The sequence below is a fragment of the Macadamia integrifolia genome, chromosome 6 (genome assembly GCF_013358625.1).
Source record: "Macadamia integrifolia cultivar HAES 741 chromosome 6, SCU_Mint_v3, whole genome shotgun sequence".
NCBI classification, from domain to species: Eukaryota; Viridiplantae; Streptophyta; class Magnoliopsida; order Proteales; family Proteaceae; genus Macadamia; species Macadamia integrifolia.
The window spans coordinates 24,582,061-24,600,170 of NC_056562.1; the positions used below are offsets into that span (position 1 = coordinate 24,582,061).

Consider the following 18,110-nt stretch of genomic DNA (forward strand, 5'->3'; position numbering starts at 1 on the left):
GGGACAGGGAGGGAGGAGGGAGGGAGGGAAGGGTGGGATTGGTTTCCATTCCAATAGTGGACTAGACCTTGTTTCGAATCTGACTGACAATGTTTCCTTTATGATCCACACAAGCTTTAGAGCTATTTGCCCTAGCAGATGATGGGGGTCCACTCCAGTATGGTATTATAGTGGATGGACCATGCATCGAAGCTTGACTGGCTAGGTATATTTTCTGCCATGGGGCAACTTATTTGGTGCTCAGATTTTTGTGCACAGGCAGCCCACATCACACTCTGTTAACATAGAAAATTTTAGACCAAATATGGCTCACCATGTGGCAAACAAAAAAAATTAAAGAATCTGTTAAAAAATAAACTATCCATAATAGTTGGGCAGCTCGGGAAACATGGGAGAAAGTCATGGGAGACCACAAAATTTGGCATGTCTGCTATCTATCTGTTATAAGTGTCGTGTGAAATAGAGGAGTTGTGGCCAGCTGTCCAGCGCAAGCCACGACTCCCCTTGGTAGTATTCTAATCTAACTATAAGTGGTTAGTAGATTAGAATTAGGAGTTAGATTTGTTTCGTAGTTTATTGCTTTCTAGATTTGTTTCCTATGTTATTGCTTTCTATTCCTATTAGGAGTATATCTCCTATTCCTACTAGGAGAGTGTAATTTGCTAGTCTATACAATGAATGAATCAGGGCAGCCCAATCTCATCGATTGGGACTCCCATTACCCAAATCTCTCTCTCTACTGTTTACACCAATAATTGGAATAATCAACCAGCTCTCTCTCCATATGCCTCGAGTCAAAAGGCCACAGACCAACTTGATGGCATGGACTACCCACAAGGCCATTAGTTGAACTTGATAACTTTTATTAAAAAAATTATAACAAATAATAAGCTTGGAACTTGCATCCTTACTAAAGCTTGAAGAACATGGTGAATGGTCCACAAATAACGTCCTTTTAAGTCATATGGTTAACTCAATTGAGTCCATTATCATTCATAAGACAGATGCTTAAAAAAAGAGACAAAACAATCAAAACAGTTTGCTTCTAATGTCTTCTAGACCAAATGAATATTTTTGATCCATTTTTAAGTGATTCTATACCATTTTACAACTCAGTAATCCTCCCTAAGATTTAATTTGGATATTTGGACACTTAAAGAGTAGGGATTAACGCCAAGTTGGAGTTATGGAAATCAACCTTGGAATGAAAAGGTTCTAGATAAGTAGAACAAAGATGGAATATTAGATGTGTAACTTTAGTCACACTAGAACAGTTAATGAGGTGGTGAATATTGATGGGAGGGAGATCCCACAAAGTGATTATTTTAGGTATCTGGGCTCAATCACAAGTAAAAAAGGTGATGTGGAGGATGATGCAGCTCAGGGATTTAAAATAGGTTGGTTGAAGTGGAGAGGTGTGTCTAGAGTATTGTGTGATCGACGTATTCCTTTAAAGCTTAAAGATAAATTTTATAAGACTGTTACAAGACCAGTTATGAAGTATGGTGCGAATGTTGGGCAATTAAGAAGCGGCATATATATAAAATAAGTGTAGCGGAGATGAGTATGTAGAGATGGATGTCTGGCAAAACTAGGGAGGACAAAGTGAAGAATGATCACATTAGAGTTGAGTTGGGCGTAGCCCCGATACATGATAAGCTACGTGAAAGTCGTTTGAGGTGGCATGGCCATGTTCAATGGAGGCCTTCAGATGATCTAGTTCGGAGGAGTGATCTGGTTTAAATTGAAAGATCTAAAAGAACCAGGGCATGCCTAAAATAACCCTAAGAGAGGTGGTGAGGAAAGAAATGCATAGCCTAGGCCTTCTACCACATGACTTCGAATAGAGCTTGTTGAGATGTGCGAGTCACGAGTAGGGGGTTTGTCCCAACCTTTCCAAGTTATAGTAGGTTACTTTAGTTTCCTAATTAGAGTACGCTTCTATTTTCTAGTTTATCTTTCTGTACAAGGTGCTACTTACCTTATTTGGTGTAACTTTTTGGTTTATAAATTATACAATGGAGGGAGGAAGCCAAATACAATCGGCTGCTCTCTCTCTCTCTTTTCTATAACAGTTACTGGTTACAGATCCTGGTTTGTTACATGGTATCAGAGATTCAGAGTTGTAACTAGTAGTCGTTCCAAGGTCTCTCGCTACTGATGAAGCCCTAGTTCTTATCAAGGTTTAAGATCTCGCTCTCGCCCCACATCTCTCTGATCCAAAAAAGAGAGATTTGGTGAGATCTCGCCGAGATCATGTATTTTATCCCGATCGACTCGGTGGTTGGTCTCAGTGGCCATAAGGTCTTTGTAGCCCCTGAAACTTGGTATTTACCCAATTTTAGGCCTTCTAAACACAATGAAAACATCAGTTTTTTTAAAAATCAAACCTAAAATGGTACTTCGACTTCACACCTTATGTAAGTAGTCTCCAACTCTTCGGATCCTAGGCCAGTATGCTTTATTCCACAATCCACATTCCACAATCAACACATAACACAACATAATCATAAGAATTTAAAAGATATCACAGATAATTATTTAATTGTTTAACAATTAACATTGATGACTGATGAGTCACATTCACATACATTGAAAATTAAAGAACTCCAAATGTGGATGAGGAGGTAATGTTCTCTACTCTTTAAGCTTCACTGAGTGCAGGAATGAATATCCTTAAGCAAAAACTCCAAAACCCTTGCTCCTTAGTGTTTTTTCTTCAAAAAGGTGGATAGAGAGCGAGATATAGTCGAGATCTTGGCTAGATTTGGTGAGATAGAGGCGAGATCTTGAGATCTCGAGATCTCAGTCAAGTTTCTATAAAATTATAACTTGCCATACATCTCGTCTCACCTTTTCGAAAAAGAGAGATATTAGCGAGATCTCAACGAGATCTTAAACCAATTTTTTTATAAAAAGAAGAACTAGGGTTTCCATGAAGATTATTTGTACAAAGAATCTACCTGCTACTGCTGCCTCTTTGCTGTTAACGGAGGAGATTATTGGCTAATATCAGCAGTCTATTATCGTTGCTGCTGTGTGCTTCGATTGCTGCCGGAAGATTTCTACTGGTTATGCTATTACTACTGGGTACAGTTGCAGTCCTTATTCTCTTGAAAATCCTTCTTAGCTGGGTGCCCTTTAATCGATTAACCCTGAGGTTTGGGTCAAAGGAAGCCTACATCTAGGCGATTCAAACCCTTGAACCCCAAGTCCTAAGTCCTAACACCTCTCCGCTTGTGAGCAACAATGTCTGCAACAGGCCTGAATATGTTGTTTCTGCCAAGTCTTGCTTCCAGAATTTATTTCTCTCTATTAGATTATCTTGTGAGGGTACGATTTTGTGCTTTCAAGAGGACCTTGTGTAAGGAGCTTAACCCCCTCAATTTCAGGATGATTGTTTCCTTGTTGGGTATTTTTTTTTTTCACCTTGAATCGGGTCGATTTTTCTGCTGGCCTTTGGCTGTCGTGAGGTTGAAGAATATCTCATGCGTGGAATGTTAAAACCCCTAATTCCTATTGCCATAATTAATGCCCCTCCTATTCTTCTCTTATTGCATCTTGCCATTAAGTTATTGTGCATTCCAAGTTTGCCTTTATTCAATAAATACTAATCTCCTTTTATCCCATTTTGTTTGGCTTCCTTAGTTTACCGTTTGACCATACGTTACTCCCATTACTTTCTTTTTTTCTCTTGGTCTTTTTAATTTCCAATATTGATGCCTTCATGTCCATTAATTAACCTTCTTTCCTAGTTTAGCCCCATGAAAAATTCTGGTTAATGACCAGATTGCCATTACTTCACAATAATTGAGTTTTACCGCCCTTGGGTGGGCCCATAATTTGTTTCAACCCCAGGATTGCATGGATTAATTACATATTTGCCAAATGTGAGCCCGTAACACTCAATTTTGGGTCTTGGTCCCTTAGATCGCATCAATTTGGGGTGCTATATTTTTTTTCACAAGTTGGGTACTTGCATGGAGGATGGTCTAATTGCTATTATTGGAGGATTTTGGTTGTGGCTACTCTTGATTGGCCTTTCTATCTGATGCTCATCCATCATGACATGGTGGTTGAAAATTATTTGTTCCTTTTTTTTTTTTTTTTTTTTGCTGCTACATTGTGAGGGAGATCAGAAATTACTTTTATGCTCTTGATTATGAACTTATATGTGCGGCTCATCCTTTGAAGATGTTGCTTATAGGACATTGTTTGTCCACGAGTCATGCTACACATGATGAGGGGGAGATTGGAGTTCTTATATTGTTTGTTTTATCTACTACTTGGTGCTCGACACCCTAATGTTGCTACTTGCTTACCTCGGCACCCTGATACTGCTACTTGATACTCGGCAACCTGATGTTGTTACTTGGTCCCTAGCAACCTAATGTTGCTACTTTCCTTACTACCTGCCTTCCTTGGGAAAAGCCTTTGTTGTTGCTGCTATTACTTGGTCCCCGGCAACTTGATGTTGCTACTACTCGCCTTACCTATTACCTATATTCCTTGTGAATAGCCTTTGATGCTGTTGTTGCGATTAATTTTCTATTCTTGTTGGTCCATGCTGGAGCTTTTCTTTTATATATGTATACTCCAGCTTGGGGGGGGTGTTGAGATACGTGAGTCACAAGTTGGGGGTTTGTGCCAACCTTTCCAAGTTAGACTAGGTCACTTTAGTTTCCTAATTAGAGTACATTTCTATTTTCTAGTTATCTTGTTGTACAAAGTACTACTTACCTTATTTGGTGTAACCCTTTGGTTTATAAATAATACAATGGAGGGAGGAAGCCAAATACAATCCGATGCCCTCTTCTTTTCTTCTCTCTCTCTCTCTCTCTCTCTCTCTCTCTCTCTCTCTCTCTCTCTCTCTCTTCTCTTTCTCTTCTATTACAATTACTAGTTACAGATCTTAGTTGTTACAGAGCTGATTGGAAGGCAAGGATCCATGCAGCCAACCCCAGTTAGCTGGGATAAGCTTTGTTGTCGTGGTGGTGGTGGTGGTGGTGGTTTAGAAGCTACGGCAAAAGTTCAAGAATTTTTTTATCTTTTTAGTAGAATCACTTTTAAGAAAGATTTCATCCATGGAAAATGGAATCTTATCTAAGTCCCAACTGGTTTCTTTGGCAACAAAGATAAAGAAAAATATATATACTGAACAAAGTTCTTGCGGGAAGCAACATTAATGGCATCCCTACAAGTACTTCGAAGGAAACAAATGGAAGATTTTTTAGAGGGAAAGAACCCTCTAAAAGAGTAATCATTGGAATTCAGGTTAAGGAGGCATATTGGACCATTGGCTATGGCGGATCAAACCTTTAGCAATGTCCCATGAGTACATCATTTTAGCGAATGGGAGAATGCAAGATTCCCAAACAATCCGACCCACAAAGAGAGGAGAATGGAGCAATGATCCCCTCCAGAATGGGCTGGTGAAACTAAATTCCCGAACAAGCATTAATTTTCTTGTTTATCCATGCATGGATGCTTTAGGCCTAATCTGTTGGAAGCATCTCTTGAACTAATATTGTCATTTTATAGTAAGCTATTATTTCCCATTAATAAATAATTTATTATAGAGGTCAACATTTGATGTAACTGAGCTTTTAATAATTGATTTAATAGAAAGTATAAGAGAGAAAAATCAACTTTTCAATCTTCTTTCCTTGTTATCGGACTGTAGAAGCCAGTCAAAAGATTAAAATTGGCCTAGATGCATATGAGCATATGGCACATATAAGGAGGTGGTCTATAAGAAATTCTTAAGGTTCTATAGGCCGAGCAAGGTTCACAATCATAAACAGGTTATTATGGGTGATCTAGCACCCCTAACCACAGAAAACCCTTTTTATAGTCATGTGGAGGAATGACAAAGCTACTGTAAATCAGATGACTTCCGGATTGACCATATGCTGAAGATCAACTACTATCGGCTCGAAACCTCAACATTAATTCCTCTTCCAATTACCCCACCACTGAAAGTCTATAACTCCAATTAAAATATGGCACATGTGGATTTCTACAAGGACAATTTGGCCAGCATGTGGAGCCTTTTTACTGCTAGATATAAAATCCCTCGGTCATAAGCACCATTTGCCATAAGGCCCATACCCCACAGTAGAGAAGTTAGGACTATTTACCATACCTGGATTTCTACATTGAGTCCACCAAGATTAAGTGGGATGACCAAGGTTACATATAGGTTTGGGACTTTGGCTGTGGGTGTGGACTGTTTCTAGGACTTGGATCCATCTGAGCACCAAATCTTAGGATGCTAGAATTCATGAATATTGATCCTCCAATAGGTGGGTGCATGGATATATATATATATATAAACACACACACACACACACACACACACACACAACATACTGAAAAAGAGCAACCCAGTGCACAAAGCTCCCATTACTGCAGGGTCTGGGAGTGGCAAATGTACGCAGCCTTACCACCTGCTTCACAGCAGAGGCTGTTCCCAAGTTTTGAACCTGATACCAACATGTTGCAATAGTGCAAATGAACCCTAAGGATATCCAATATCAAAGTAAGCCAGAAAGTTACTTCAATAAATGCATTCATAAATGAGAAAATCCAAAACATATAGAAACGAAGTATGAGACAACAGACTTCCATCATAATATTCAGAACTCTAAATGCATTAGCATACTAAGAACTTACAGTGTGTAAGGTTACAAAAATATGGCCTTAGCCAATACCAAAGCGGACCGTAGTTTATAATTAGTGCATGACCAGATACCCAAGTTCTTAATTTCAAAATGAAATAAGGTGAGGATAAGAATGATACAATGATCCATCATATCCCATACCCATACCTATGTTAGTGTTGTGTCCAACAGAGGTGCTTTGGCTAAAAGGAATGGCTCAGGTATCCTATAGTATATTTACTGATGATTAGTAACCTTGATATATATGTATTTGCTTCTATTGTTTTTATGTAATAAGTACAGATATCCTTGTAAAGCTTCAGACTTTATACTATAAAAGGGGAGCATCCAGGCCGTGCACACTGAGTGGCAAAACCAAGCCAAGGAATTTCATACCAAAAAAGTTGCAAAGTAGTTGAAAAACAAAGATTCATATGAATAATATCCAAGGCCATCTCATGGATATGACTTAAAGATTAGCAATAAATATTAAAAAAAATCCAATTCAAGAAGAAAAGAAGTAACAGATACTCACAGTCAACTGCTGCTGCAGCTAATGTCTTCATCTGATTCTTTACAGATGGGTTACCATGGTCTAAGATAATGGCTCTATCATAAGAAAAGAATACAAAAAGATTCAGATATCAGAATGCATAGAACATATCCAATGCATAAAAAATATAGAATTGAACATCATGACAAGTTGCCTCCCAAATCACCGCCCAACATAAATAAAGGACGCATAAATATGTATTTCCAGAAGAGCAAAAAGTAGACTTTCAATTAGACTATGACCTTCACATCAAGGTAAAAGAATGTAAGGACCAACAGTTCAACATGAATTCTAATCTGAGACTTATGAGCCGGGGAATAAGTCACATGCAGAAACTCATAAATTAGGGGCCCAAAGGGTAACATATGCAAATTAAATACAGATAACATGTCTTAAAGAAGATATCCACTAAACAAGCCCTCTATATTGTAAACAAATTAATTACTTATAAAATTGCCTGATTGGTTGGAAATTCTGAACAGCACAAAAAAAAATAAGAGATGCTGTTACTTAAAATTATGGAAAATTATCAGAGGCAGCCTCATTTGAAGGGTGCGTGAAACTGCCTCAAAATTAATCTTTCTATCTCACACACACAACAGCTAAGTCTAAGCAATGGGGTCCTGAGTACTAGAACATATTAGTCAATGGTTAGAAAAGTAGATCTTCCCACAAGCCCCAAATACAAAAAATAAACTTTGGTTTTATGAATTGGGGTATGACTTTGTCAAGAAAACTCTAAGAAAAAGAAGTTCATCCAGGACAGGCTGCTGTGGGGCTTGTGGCTGATAAATAAGAGAGAGAGAGAGATTTTCATTGCCAGGAAGAGAGAGAAAGAAGCGAAAGGAGGGTGACTGATGTAGACAAGCTATACTCCAAACCATAGTAGTCATGGAACAAGGCAACCCAAGGTGTTGGAGGGCCGCCTAGGCGACAAGGCACCTGCCAAGAAGTCACCTAGGTGCCCTAGGCATGCAGTTTATGACTATATGTAATATAGCAATAATAATTTTATAATTATGCTTATGTGCATCATAGAAGCCATATCAATGCAATATGATATAATTATGCTAGCAATGACCTAATATGAGAATTTCAAAATATAATAAACAAAGCATAGGATAGAATATAAGCATATTCATCAAAAAAACAAAATAATAAATATAAATAAATGAAAACTTGTGAAGTGTCAACATGACTTGCGTCGCTTTGGCCCAAGAAATAGTCTGGATGCCTAGGCCACGCCTTGACAACTATGCTCTAAACACTCTAGCCTCAAGAAGAAAAAGAAGAAGTAGGCCCTTCCTTAGGCCACAGTTCTTCAACTGAACCTTCTTCTGGTTCATGCCAGACCAGCCTTGGTCTGGATGTTACTGGTTCATTAAAAAACAGAATTGTGGGGGCTAGATTTGGAAGTTTCTATTTTGTCATTTAGTGTTCACAAAATGTAATCAACTTCTATTTTGGTTACTTTGTGGTAATAGTGATGCAGAAGTATATTACATATTCCCACAAGAAGAAAGAGGCCAGCAGGCCCAGCTGAAAGCCAAGCTCAGCATGGCCACTTTCTAGCCCATTCGTGGGCTTGGTCCAGCACATCTGTGGGCTCGTTAGTAACAAAAAGTTGTTATTAAGTTTCCCAGTTTGATTATGTTTCTTTTGAGTTATGACTGTAATCAGCAACAAGGATATTTCATAGTTCGATTCGAATTTGGTTTTCCCGTTCAGATTAGGAATAGGCTCAGTTCTTCTCTATGTAAACTGTAGAGCCAAGAGCTCCAACAGATTACAACAACATCCAAAACCTTATCCCAACTTAATGGGGTCGGCTGGGAGCTCCAACAGATTATTGATTAAAACTGAAGTTTGTTCTCTGCAATTACTGTGAGATTCAAAATGGCGAGAGGCTTTAGAACAGAGGGAATCTGGTCCCTGACATAGGAAAGGGGGTCAATCGAACCAGTTTGGGGTCCCTTTCATACCTGGTTATTTGGGACCAGGCTTGCCATCGAACCAGGCCATTCCTGGCCCAGATCTGACCCTGGTTTTGGTCCATCGAGTCAACCCAGATTTGGGGCAACTTTTGGCTTCCATTCTTGGTCCCTCAGTCCAGCACAACAAGGCGCTATCTCCCCATCGAGCAGCATCTTTTCTTCCCCAGATTTTGTTCGATGAAGATCTTCTAGAAGCCCATCCAGCTGTCCCTTAATGTGGAGGAAAGAAGCTTCAAGAAGAGTGGCCAAAAGTCCTATCAAATTCAGCAAGTAGCTTAGGATTAGTTTCCCTTTTGTCTTGTTGACAAGTAGCTTCTATTTTGGTTTCTTATGTTAGTTTCTATTTTTACACTTGCTTGGTTAATAAGTAGTTTGCTGTTAGGGAATTCAATTAGTTTCTATTCTTAGGTTAGTTTCCTTTTTTTGTTACTTCCTAATTTGTAAGCTGAACCTATTCCTACATGATGGAACTGCTGTAATCGGTTTTGGACAATGAAGAATTGAAGCTTGAATTTGAGTGCTAATTCATGGCCGGGATAGCTGAATTTGAGAGAGTGAGATGCCTAAACATGAGAGGTGAGATTCCTAAACCTGAGGGGTGAGATGCCCAACTCCATTCACCATTCTTTTCCCCTTTCTCATCTCCCCATCGATTCTTTTTTCTGTTCCTTATTTTCCTTACTTTATTGTGAGTGTTTTGAGTGTGATTTGTCAACAACTTGAAGCCCTAAGAAGCTCCAATAGATTGAAGTCTTATTCATCCAGGAAGTACAGAGATCGATGGAAGTGTCAGGGTTTTGGTAAGGCTGATCGATCCCCATTGGATCTCCCCATCTACAGGCCAGAATCAAGGGCCCTTTTAGGGTTTTATTCCCTGACCTAGGAGGCTCCTTCGACCAGAACTACAGGACCATCCAAGGCCTGCTGAAGCTACCGCAGGGCTCCTCCCTTGTGCCATCAAAACCCCCTGAATCTCACTTGCCCTCTGCCTGCCATTTTATGGTGATGAAGGTGTTGGACCCCACACCTAAGCGACAATGGCAGAAGGAAATTTGCATCTAGGCTGTTGATTGCAAAGAGCAGTGACTTAGCAAGGGAAAAGTAAACAGGGCTGTTGGATGGGGCGGCCTCCCCTCTTTTCTGCAACCCTGCAATCTCACCATCCCTCTATAAAATGGACGGAATTGAAATGCAATCCCCCTCTTCCCTGCCCCTTTTTCTCTGGCAACCTATTCAATTCCATATCTCTCCTATTCGACAACATTTCAGAAATAATGGATTCTATATTGCAATCAGAGCTGAGGGTTCATGTTGGGGACCCTCAATATAGCAGCTCTTGTGGCATTCAAAAGATGGTGGACCTTTTTTCTTCTAAATCTGGAGGCCATAGTTTTTGAATCAATATTGGGATTTTTATTCACCAGAGAGCTGTCCTTGAGGAGAGATGCGGGAAGGGGGGGTTTCTGTAGGGAGTGGGGAGACAAAAAAGTGGCAAGGGTGTGTGGTGGGAGGTTGTGGTTGTGGTGGAGAGCTACGGAACTGGGCAGGAGTAGATGGTGGGAGGTTGCTGTGGGAGTCACAATATAGGAGGGAGAGAGAGAGAGAGAGAGAGCTGCAAGGCAGGGGAGGGGAGACTGGAGTGGGAAACCAGAGGGGGCAGGAGATGCTAAGATATGACTGGTGGGCAGGTGCCGGGGTGGGGGTGGGAATTAAGGCCGGAAGGAGTAGGGATTTGGTGCAGTAATATTTTAAAGGTGACTTTACAAGCATTATACCTTCACTCTAATTCAACAGAATTAGTAAGGGTAAAAATGTTGTAGTGAAGTGAACTACTTCACTGGACATAGTGACGTGAAAGATTACCCTTACATTTAATAACTCCCTTAAATGTGTACATATATCAAGTGTGGATATAAGAAGTTTGATACGAGTATGACCTCTGTCTCATCAAAAAGAGGAGCTGGCTTCATTACTTTATGTTTGAGCTTTGAAGTCATAACAGAGAAGGACCTTACTAAATTAAATTTCCAAGTCCCATTGAAGGAGTGGAAATTGTAGTCTCTCCACAAGGACTCAGAAAACATCAAAGGAACTACTTGACACAAAACCAGAAGGCAAGGCCTCAAAGCCCATATTTTCGCAAGCTCCACAAAATTTTCCAGGGATAGGTACCACCCAAAGTACAATGGTACAAAATCCTTCAAAAGTCTGGGAAATTACAGCCCGACATAGATAACTTGCCTATTGACTAGCATGTACAAAAGTTAAAAATGGGAAGGAACATTTGTGACTATGTTTGTTTAGACGGAAATAAAAGAAAAGTACAAGGCTCTCCTCTCCCTTCCACAAAATCATGTGTTTGGCTGGAAGAAAATTACATGCTTCAGTCTTATTGTGTCTTCAAAGGTGCGTTACTTTCTCATCTCATTTTCCTTCCAAAATGCAAGAAAAGCAAGGGAATTCTCCAGTAATCAGTATTTTCCTTCATATTAACCTGCTTATGAAAATGACAAACTTCTTTTCTTTTTCTAACACTTTCCTCCATATTGAGGATTTACCTATCCTCCAGATTCAGGACAAACCAAATAGAGCCATAGGCTGGAATTGGACAGTGATTGAGTTAACTGCAGTGTTAACTAAATCTCAGCACTGTTGCATGGACACTTCTAAATGGATAGCATATTTCTGCCAGACAAACGTCAGATTCCAACACTTTATAGATTCTTGGGTGTCACTTTCATATGTCCTTGTTTTTATTCCACACACCCCCCACCCAAAAAAAAAAACAATAAACATCTAAGTAATGATAGCTCCCATCTTTTCCCATGGAAAGTTCCTGCTGAGAATTACGAATAATTCATGCTAACCTATTTGCTTTTCTACATGTACATGAATCAGACAATTCACAAAATATTTTAGTGTTTAAGCATAAAACCAGTATTTGATAGAGTTCTCAAATCCACGTAATTTCTGCTTGTCCAGTCATACTGTCCAACTCATCATATTTTAACTTCCATGCCAAAATCCATGAATTGTGCAATTTCTAATAATTGCAAATAATAGTAGAAGAAAAAGGAGATTCATGCACAAATATTGTCAGATGATCCAGAAGGTCAAGTATGTAACTAAAGCAGATTAAGCCCATCCTGGACCTCTGTTCACAGATGGCCATTGAATTTACGGCACCTAGACACCAACATATATGATAATCTCAAAACTTATGCAAGAACAACCGACAGTATTAATGGGGAAAACACTTGAGACACAAACCTTATAAAGATCCATCAGCAGCTATAACAAGTAACAAGTGGCTCTAGGAAATAAAGCATTTCTAATATTAATCCCAACATACTTGCGAGATTTGAGCTTCCGTTCAGCCTCCTCAGACCGCATTTTCACATGGTTCATTGTAGATTCATCCAAAATTCGCTGCACATTAAGCTTGCGCCATGCACAGCCAGATTCAACGAGCAACCCATTTCCATCTTCACCACTTCGGCGTTCTTCATAAATATCACAGAGGTCACCTGGTTCATGCGACCATGTAAATCTGAAGTCCTTACCACCTACATCAATAACCTGATGCAAATGAATTTGTAAAGTTGTCATTACCGAGGAATGATGAGGTTGCGAACATAAGCAAGTAAATAGTAATAAAAGCAAATCCAACAGTTCCCCCATAATGCTTACAGATTAGTGATGTAAAGCTAGGGTGCAAGCAATGAGTAAAGCATAGAATATTTACATTCAAGTATTAATTTCCCTTCAAAATAGCACTGTTTGTTATTAGGTCTTTGTCAGAAACTAGTTGGCCAGTCATCATCCCTAACAGATGACCTCACACATGAATATACCCACCATATAAGAACTTCTAGAAAATAATTGAATATCCCTCAACTAGAAAATGTAAACTAAACAAAGTCACGACAGCTAAGCAATTAAGCCACTCTCAAGAGTACTGACCTGATGCACTGATGCATCCAAGGATAAGTGAACCTGACCCACACTTAAAATCAGTAAGAGTCCATAGTTCTGGGATAATCTAGTGGACTGTAGCCCAGTGACATCTATCCTCCAAGGATAAAAGGAAATATCATCAAATAATATCATAATTAACTGATAATCCAAGCCAGATGAAGAGTTGAAGACTTGACAAAATCAGAATAGGTATTGGCCCTTATTATCAAAATCAAGCGTGAATGAATAGTATTTTTCCCCATAATGTTTCATAACCCCCCCCCTTCCACGGTAGCTGGATTCAGATTTTGACAAATTCTTGAGAGTGGTAACATTGGAGGTGTCACTTCTCTCATTAATCAACTAAAAGACGAACGTTGGGAGTGCAAAGATGAAAATTTTTGGCTTATTGGGCTAAGGAGTACCTTGTCCTCAAAATTCTTCTTCTTAACCAAACACCCCTTTAATACTAGTTATAACAGTGCCCTTTTGGAGAGCTCTCGCACTATAAAAGTTCAGGGATTTTCATTGGGAGGCCATACAAACAGTCAAACACACACACATAACACAATTCAGATGAACATGTCGCATGCTTGGCTAATGAAGAGTAGTGATTGATGGTCAATTTATCATTCAAACCTTTGCGCATCATTTCATCAAACAGTGTTTTGCTTAATCTCATCACTTTTATGCAGAACTGCCTTGTGATTTTCAGTAAGAGAGATCTCTTACAAGGGCTCACCCTCAAAGAAGGTTTGTGGAGCACTTGGAAGGATGATAAAAACGGCATATTCCAAGTCAGTAGGCACTCTCTATAAGAGGTTACCAAGAATGATTATCATCAGAGTTGTGCATTTTCCTACCACTAATAATCTTGTTGGGTCTTTCTAGAGAATGTATGGGGGATGAGGTACAACGTTTCCAGTCCTCCCCTTAAGGGATATCAAGGGAGTGGAACTTGACTGCCAGCTCCTGTTGGAGGTGGTGGTTATACCAGATTTGAAATAAGCATTTTGTTCTTAGGCAACCTTGAGGATTCATAAGTTTGATGGTGGAGGAGGATTCAGCTGTTATTATCTTTTTGACTAGGTCATCATTAGCGTGGAGACTTTCTAAACTCACGAGAGAAATCCAATTCCCCATGTCCTCACTGAACACCCATTCACTGGATCTTAGATCAGCATACTCAACCGGGAATGTGCTATCCAAACAGCATTAGGAGGTGTCTTACAAATATTAGATCTAATATAACATAGATGGCTAATATTGTAACCTACTAGACTTTCTCCTCATGCTTTTCTCCTTTATTCTACAAAAAACTCATAAATTATTCCTTAAAAATTTCTAGTATTGGACTTGAAAGACAAAACATTTTAGGCTCACATCACAGGACATGCTGACTATTAAGAGGAAATCCAATCGCAAAATCCATTTTCAAATTTTAATCATAGCTTCCTGCTCATGCTGAACTGGTCAATTAATTCAAACCAGATTTGCCTAAACAAGGTATTCATTACTCACCAACATTGGTCATCTTGTTAGAGTCTCCATTTAGGTTTGCATAATAAATCTTGTGATTATTCTAATAAAGTAAAAATACTCAGAGTTTTCCTTTGTGTTCTTTAACAACAGCCTTTACAGATGCTATAAGAAGATGACTTCAATACATATCCAAAAAGCCTTTGATTTTGTGGAAATCTGTTTTTAGATACTTTCTACTTCAAAAGTTCACTCCTTTAAAACATGGAATGAGAAACCATATTTCCAAGTCTTTGGTCTTTCATCAGGCACTGTGGTTTGATTGTCAACTTAATTTTTTTGAATAGTGTTATCTAATTCATATTATATGGTTACATTTCAATATTCTATCTGCTTGTCATGGCAAGTAGTTCCTAGAGAGCAGATGCATTAAACCTGATGATAGTTGGTGATCTTGAAAAGGAAAATTCTCCAAACCAATACAAACAAGTAAAGACCAAGAAAGTCCAAGAGAAAAAAAAATTTATGGTTACGGAATGAATACATAAAACAGGATTTAATCATTGGCTACTCTTGGTTCTTCAAATTTTCTAGAGATAACGATAAAAAGAATATTGAATAAAGGAGGAACTTCAATTTTCTCACAGAAAAAGTAGGACCCTGAAAAGGGTACTCCACTGCCAATCCCAATTTTGGTTACTTCATATGAAAGAATAAATCCAATATCTGTTTTTTCTGTACTTACATTCCCAGACGCATTATTGGCATTCGAGTCAAATTTGATCCGGGCAGTCCCACCTTGGGCTTCAACACGCTTGATCTCATCAACAAGGTCAGGTGTAAGTCGAATAATCATGGCGAAAGCAAGTGGGTCTTCGGTAACAAGGCTGAAAGTCTCCTCTGGAGCTGATGGGGCCGCGGCAGAGGCTCGGGCGATGGGTTGGCGGTTACGGCCCGCGGCGCCACTCATAGAGAGGCGGCCACTAGCCGCGCCGCCCAAGGGACGTTGTAGGGGAGGTGCCGGAGGGAAAGGAGAGTGGATGCGCTTTGCACCTCTTCCACCGCCTCCTCCTCCTCCTCCTCTCCCATGTTTTCCTGAACTTCCGAACATCTGTTCTCTCTCCCTGTCTCGTAGAAGAATTAAACCCTTACGGTATTGGACTGAAGAAGGAGAACAGAAGAGGGAGGGACTGGGGAGAATTTGCAGAGCCGAAGCAACAGAAGAGGACGATAAGAGAGGGATTTTGTTTTGTTGTCTTTTCTCTTTACACGCTGGCGGAGTATAAATAGAATCTCCTACCCTATCACTTATTGACTGTTGGATGGGTGTTTTGAATCTTTGCCGTTCATTGTTGCTGCTGCTGCCTCACACGTGATTTACCACTTCTCATCCATCTGATTCTAGCGACGAGGCCATCCCCCGTTGTCCGACGCCTCTGGCCGTGAGCTCTAACGGAAATAAGGGTGTCAAATTGGAGTCTGTATCTTCTGCAGTGAGCGATGAGTGTTTAACGGTTGAAAGCATTTAAATAAAATTAGAATCTATATCTTCTGCAATGAGTGATGAGCGTCTAATGGTTGAAAGCATCTAAGCATCTAGGTACACCTGATGTTTATTGCATTGGTGCAACGATGTAGACGATTTTTAATTTTTTACACATCAAGGTATAATTAAAATTAAAAAATTAAAACAAATTCAGGTCAAATAATTAGAATCGAAAAGAATAAAACTAAGTTATAATTTATAATTCAAAATTGAGGTGGGACTTGATTGTTTTTCTATTCCATAATGGAAATCAATAATTAGAATCAAATTTGAATATATAATATTAATATATTATAATATATTAAAAGTATATAACATCGAACCGGAATGTAGATGGAAGTTATAGACATTTTGTTCACTAGTGGATCAAGATCATATTAAAGATGTAATGTCTTTCACAAAGAGTGGAAGCAAGGAAGAACCTTTGTTGGAGGATCTATAGTAAGGAATAAATCAAAACCTTATGCTAGCTCTGCCCCTTGGTCTCAGCATATTTAGCTCCTACATCAGGCATTCTAAGACTTTTGACATTATCTTAAAACCTAGATCATCTATACCTAGTTGTTTGGTCAATTGGTTATGAGAGAGAGAGAGATGGTTGGCAATTTAGAATTATCGTCAAGGTAGCATCTGCTTACTTGTGGACACTTCTCAGTAGCTTTAAAGATTTTTATTATTATTATTTTTTTTTTTTTTTTTTGGGTGGTGGGCCTGGGGTGTGGGGGGGTGGGGAAGAATTGAGGAGGCTTGATGGTGAACAACTGCATTGAAACCGAAGAACTCAAATCACTTGCAATAGCTACCAAAAACAGTTGAATAATTTATTAGCATAATTATGAACAAATTCAGGTCCTCACACCTTACATGATCATAGCATCATGCTGTTAATACTGAGCACAACGTTTATTTAAAAATTGCTTATGGATTGGAGAAGGAAAAAGAGTTTAGCTAATTGAAATTTATGGCCCAACCACTTCCTTGTCCTTACACTGTTCTCAATCTTATGTAACCCATGCAATGTACTCCATAACATTTGCCAACATTCTATCAAACCTAGCTTTACCCTATGATGCGTACTCAAATTTGGTGGAGACAAAATAGGAATACAAGAGAGAAAATATGAGAGAATGAATAGGATGAGATTGCCTTAACGTAATTGGGAGGTCCTACCAGCAGTTTTGGCTAATTGGGAGGGAGCCAAACTCAACTTCTTAAGATAAATTTTAGGGATTAAACTTCTTCTTTTCCATTCCAATAGCATCCTATTAAATAGGTACATAAGAGAAGTTATCCATAATATAACTCCTACTAACACCACAACTCCACATACACACTATAACTGATCACGATAATTCACAACACATACACTCCATAAAAACTTACCATTAATCCATGTTGACTCAGCCACTTAATAATAAAATACTATTCTATATGACATTGCACGTAACAAATCCTTCCCCCATAACTTCAATCTAGTAAAGGTCTGTCAAAACAATAAGGAGATGAATCTTCAAACAAACAACCAAATCAATCTATGAAGAGAAATACTTGGTATCACCATTTATCTTTCTGTCACATGATCAAGTATGAATCTTCTCGTGCTGCAGTATTTCATCATCACAACGATTTTTTTCAAACTCAAACCCTTCAGAGGTTCATTGGGCTCATCCAATAAAACTTCATGAGTTTGACAATGTGCTTCTTTCTTCATGTTTTTCTTCAATTCGGCCAAGATCTGTTAGACACGTTGATAAACTTTAGTCATCTTGTTGGAGATCGCTATCATATCCTAAACTGATGAGCGCATTGCCTCAATGATCTCAAAATTCTTACCCATAGTCGTAGAATCGAACATGCTCTGATACCAGATGATACGTACTCAAATTTGGTGGAGACAAAATAGGAATACAAGAGAGAAA

The 18,110-nt window shown here is 39.0% G+C and overlaps 1 protein-coding gene across 2 annotated transcripts in view; it reads right to left on the reverse strand.

Annotated features, from left to right (window-relative positions):
- LOC122081634 (dentin sialophosphoprotein) overlaps nucleotides 1-15,884 on the reverse strand; it is a 45,670-nt gene extending 29,786 nt beyond the window's left edge. The window contains exons 1-3 of one of the 2 annotated variants that reach the window (XM_042648822.1): nucleotides 15,391-15,884; nucleotides 12,562-12,788; nucleotides 7,198-7,271 (exon numbers count right to left, since the gene is read on the reverse strand). In XM_042648822.1, coding sequence (XP_042504756.1) covers nucleotides 7,198-7,271; nucleotides 12,562-12,788; nucleotides 15,391-15,756 — 667 coding nt within the window. In that variant the 5' untranslated portion in view covers nucleotides 15,757-15,884. Of the gene's footprint in view, nucleotides 1-2,963; nucleotides 4,850-7,197; nucleotides 7,272-12,561; nucleotides 12,789-15,390 lie in introns of those variants that run through there. The other variant, XM_042648823.1, reaches the window with a different exon arrangement.
- Between the last annotated feature and the right edge of the window lie 2,226 nt (nucleotides 15,885-18,110).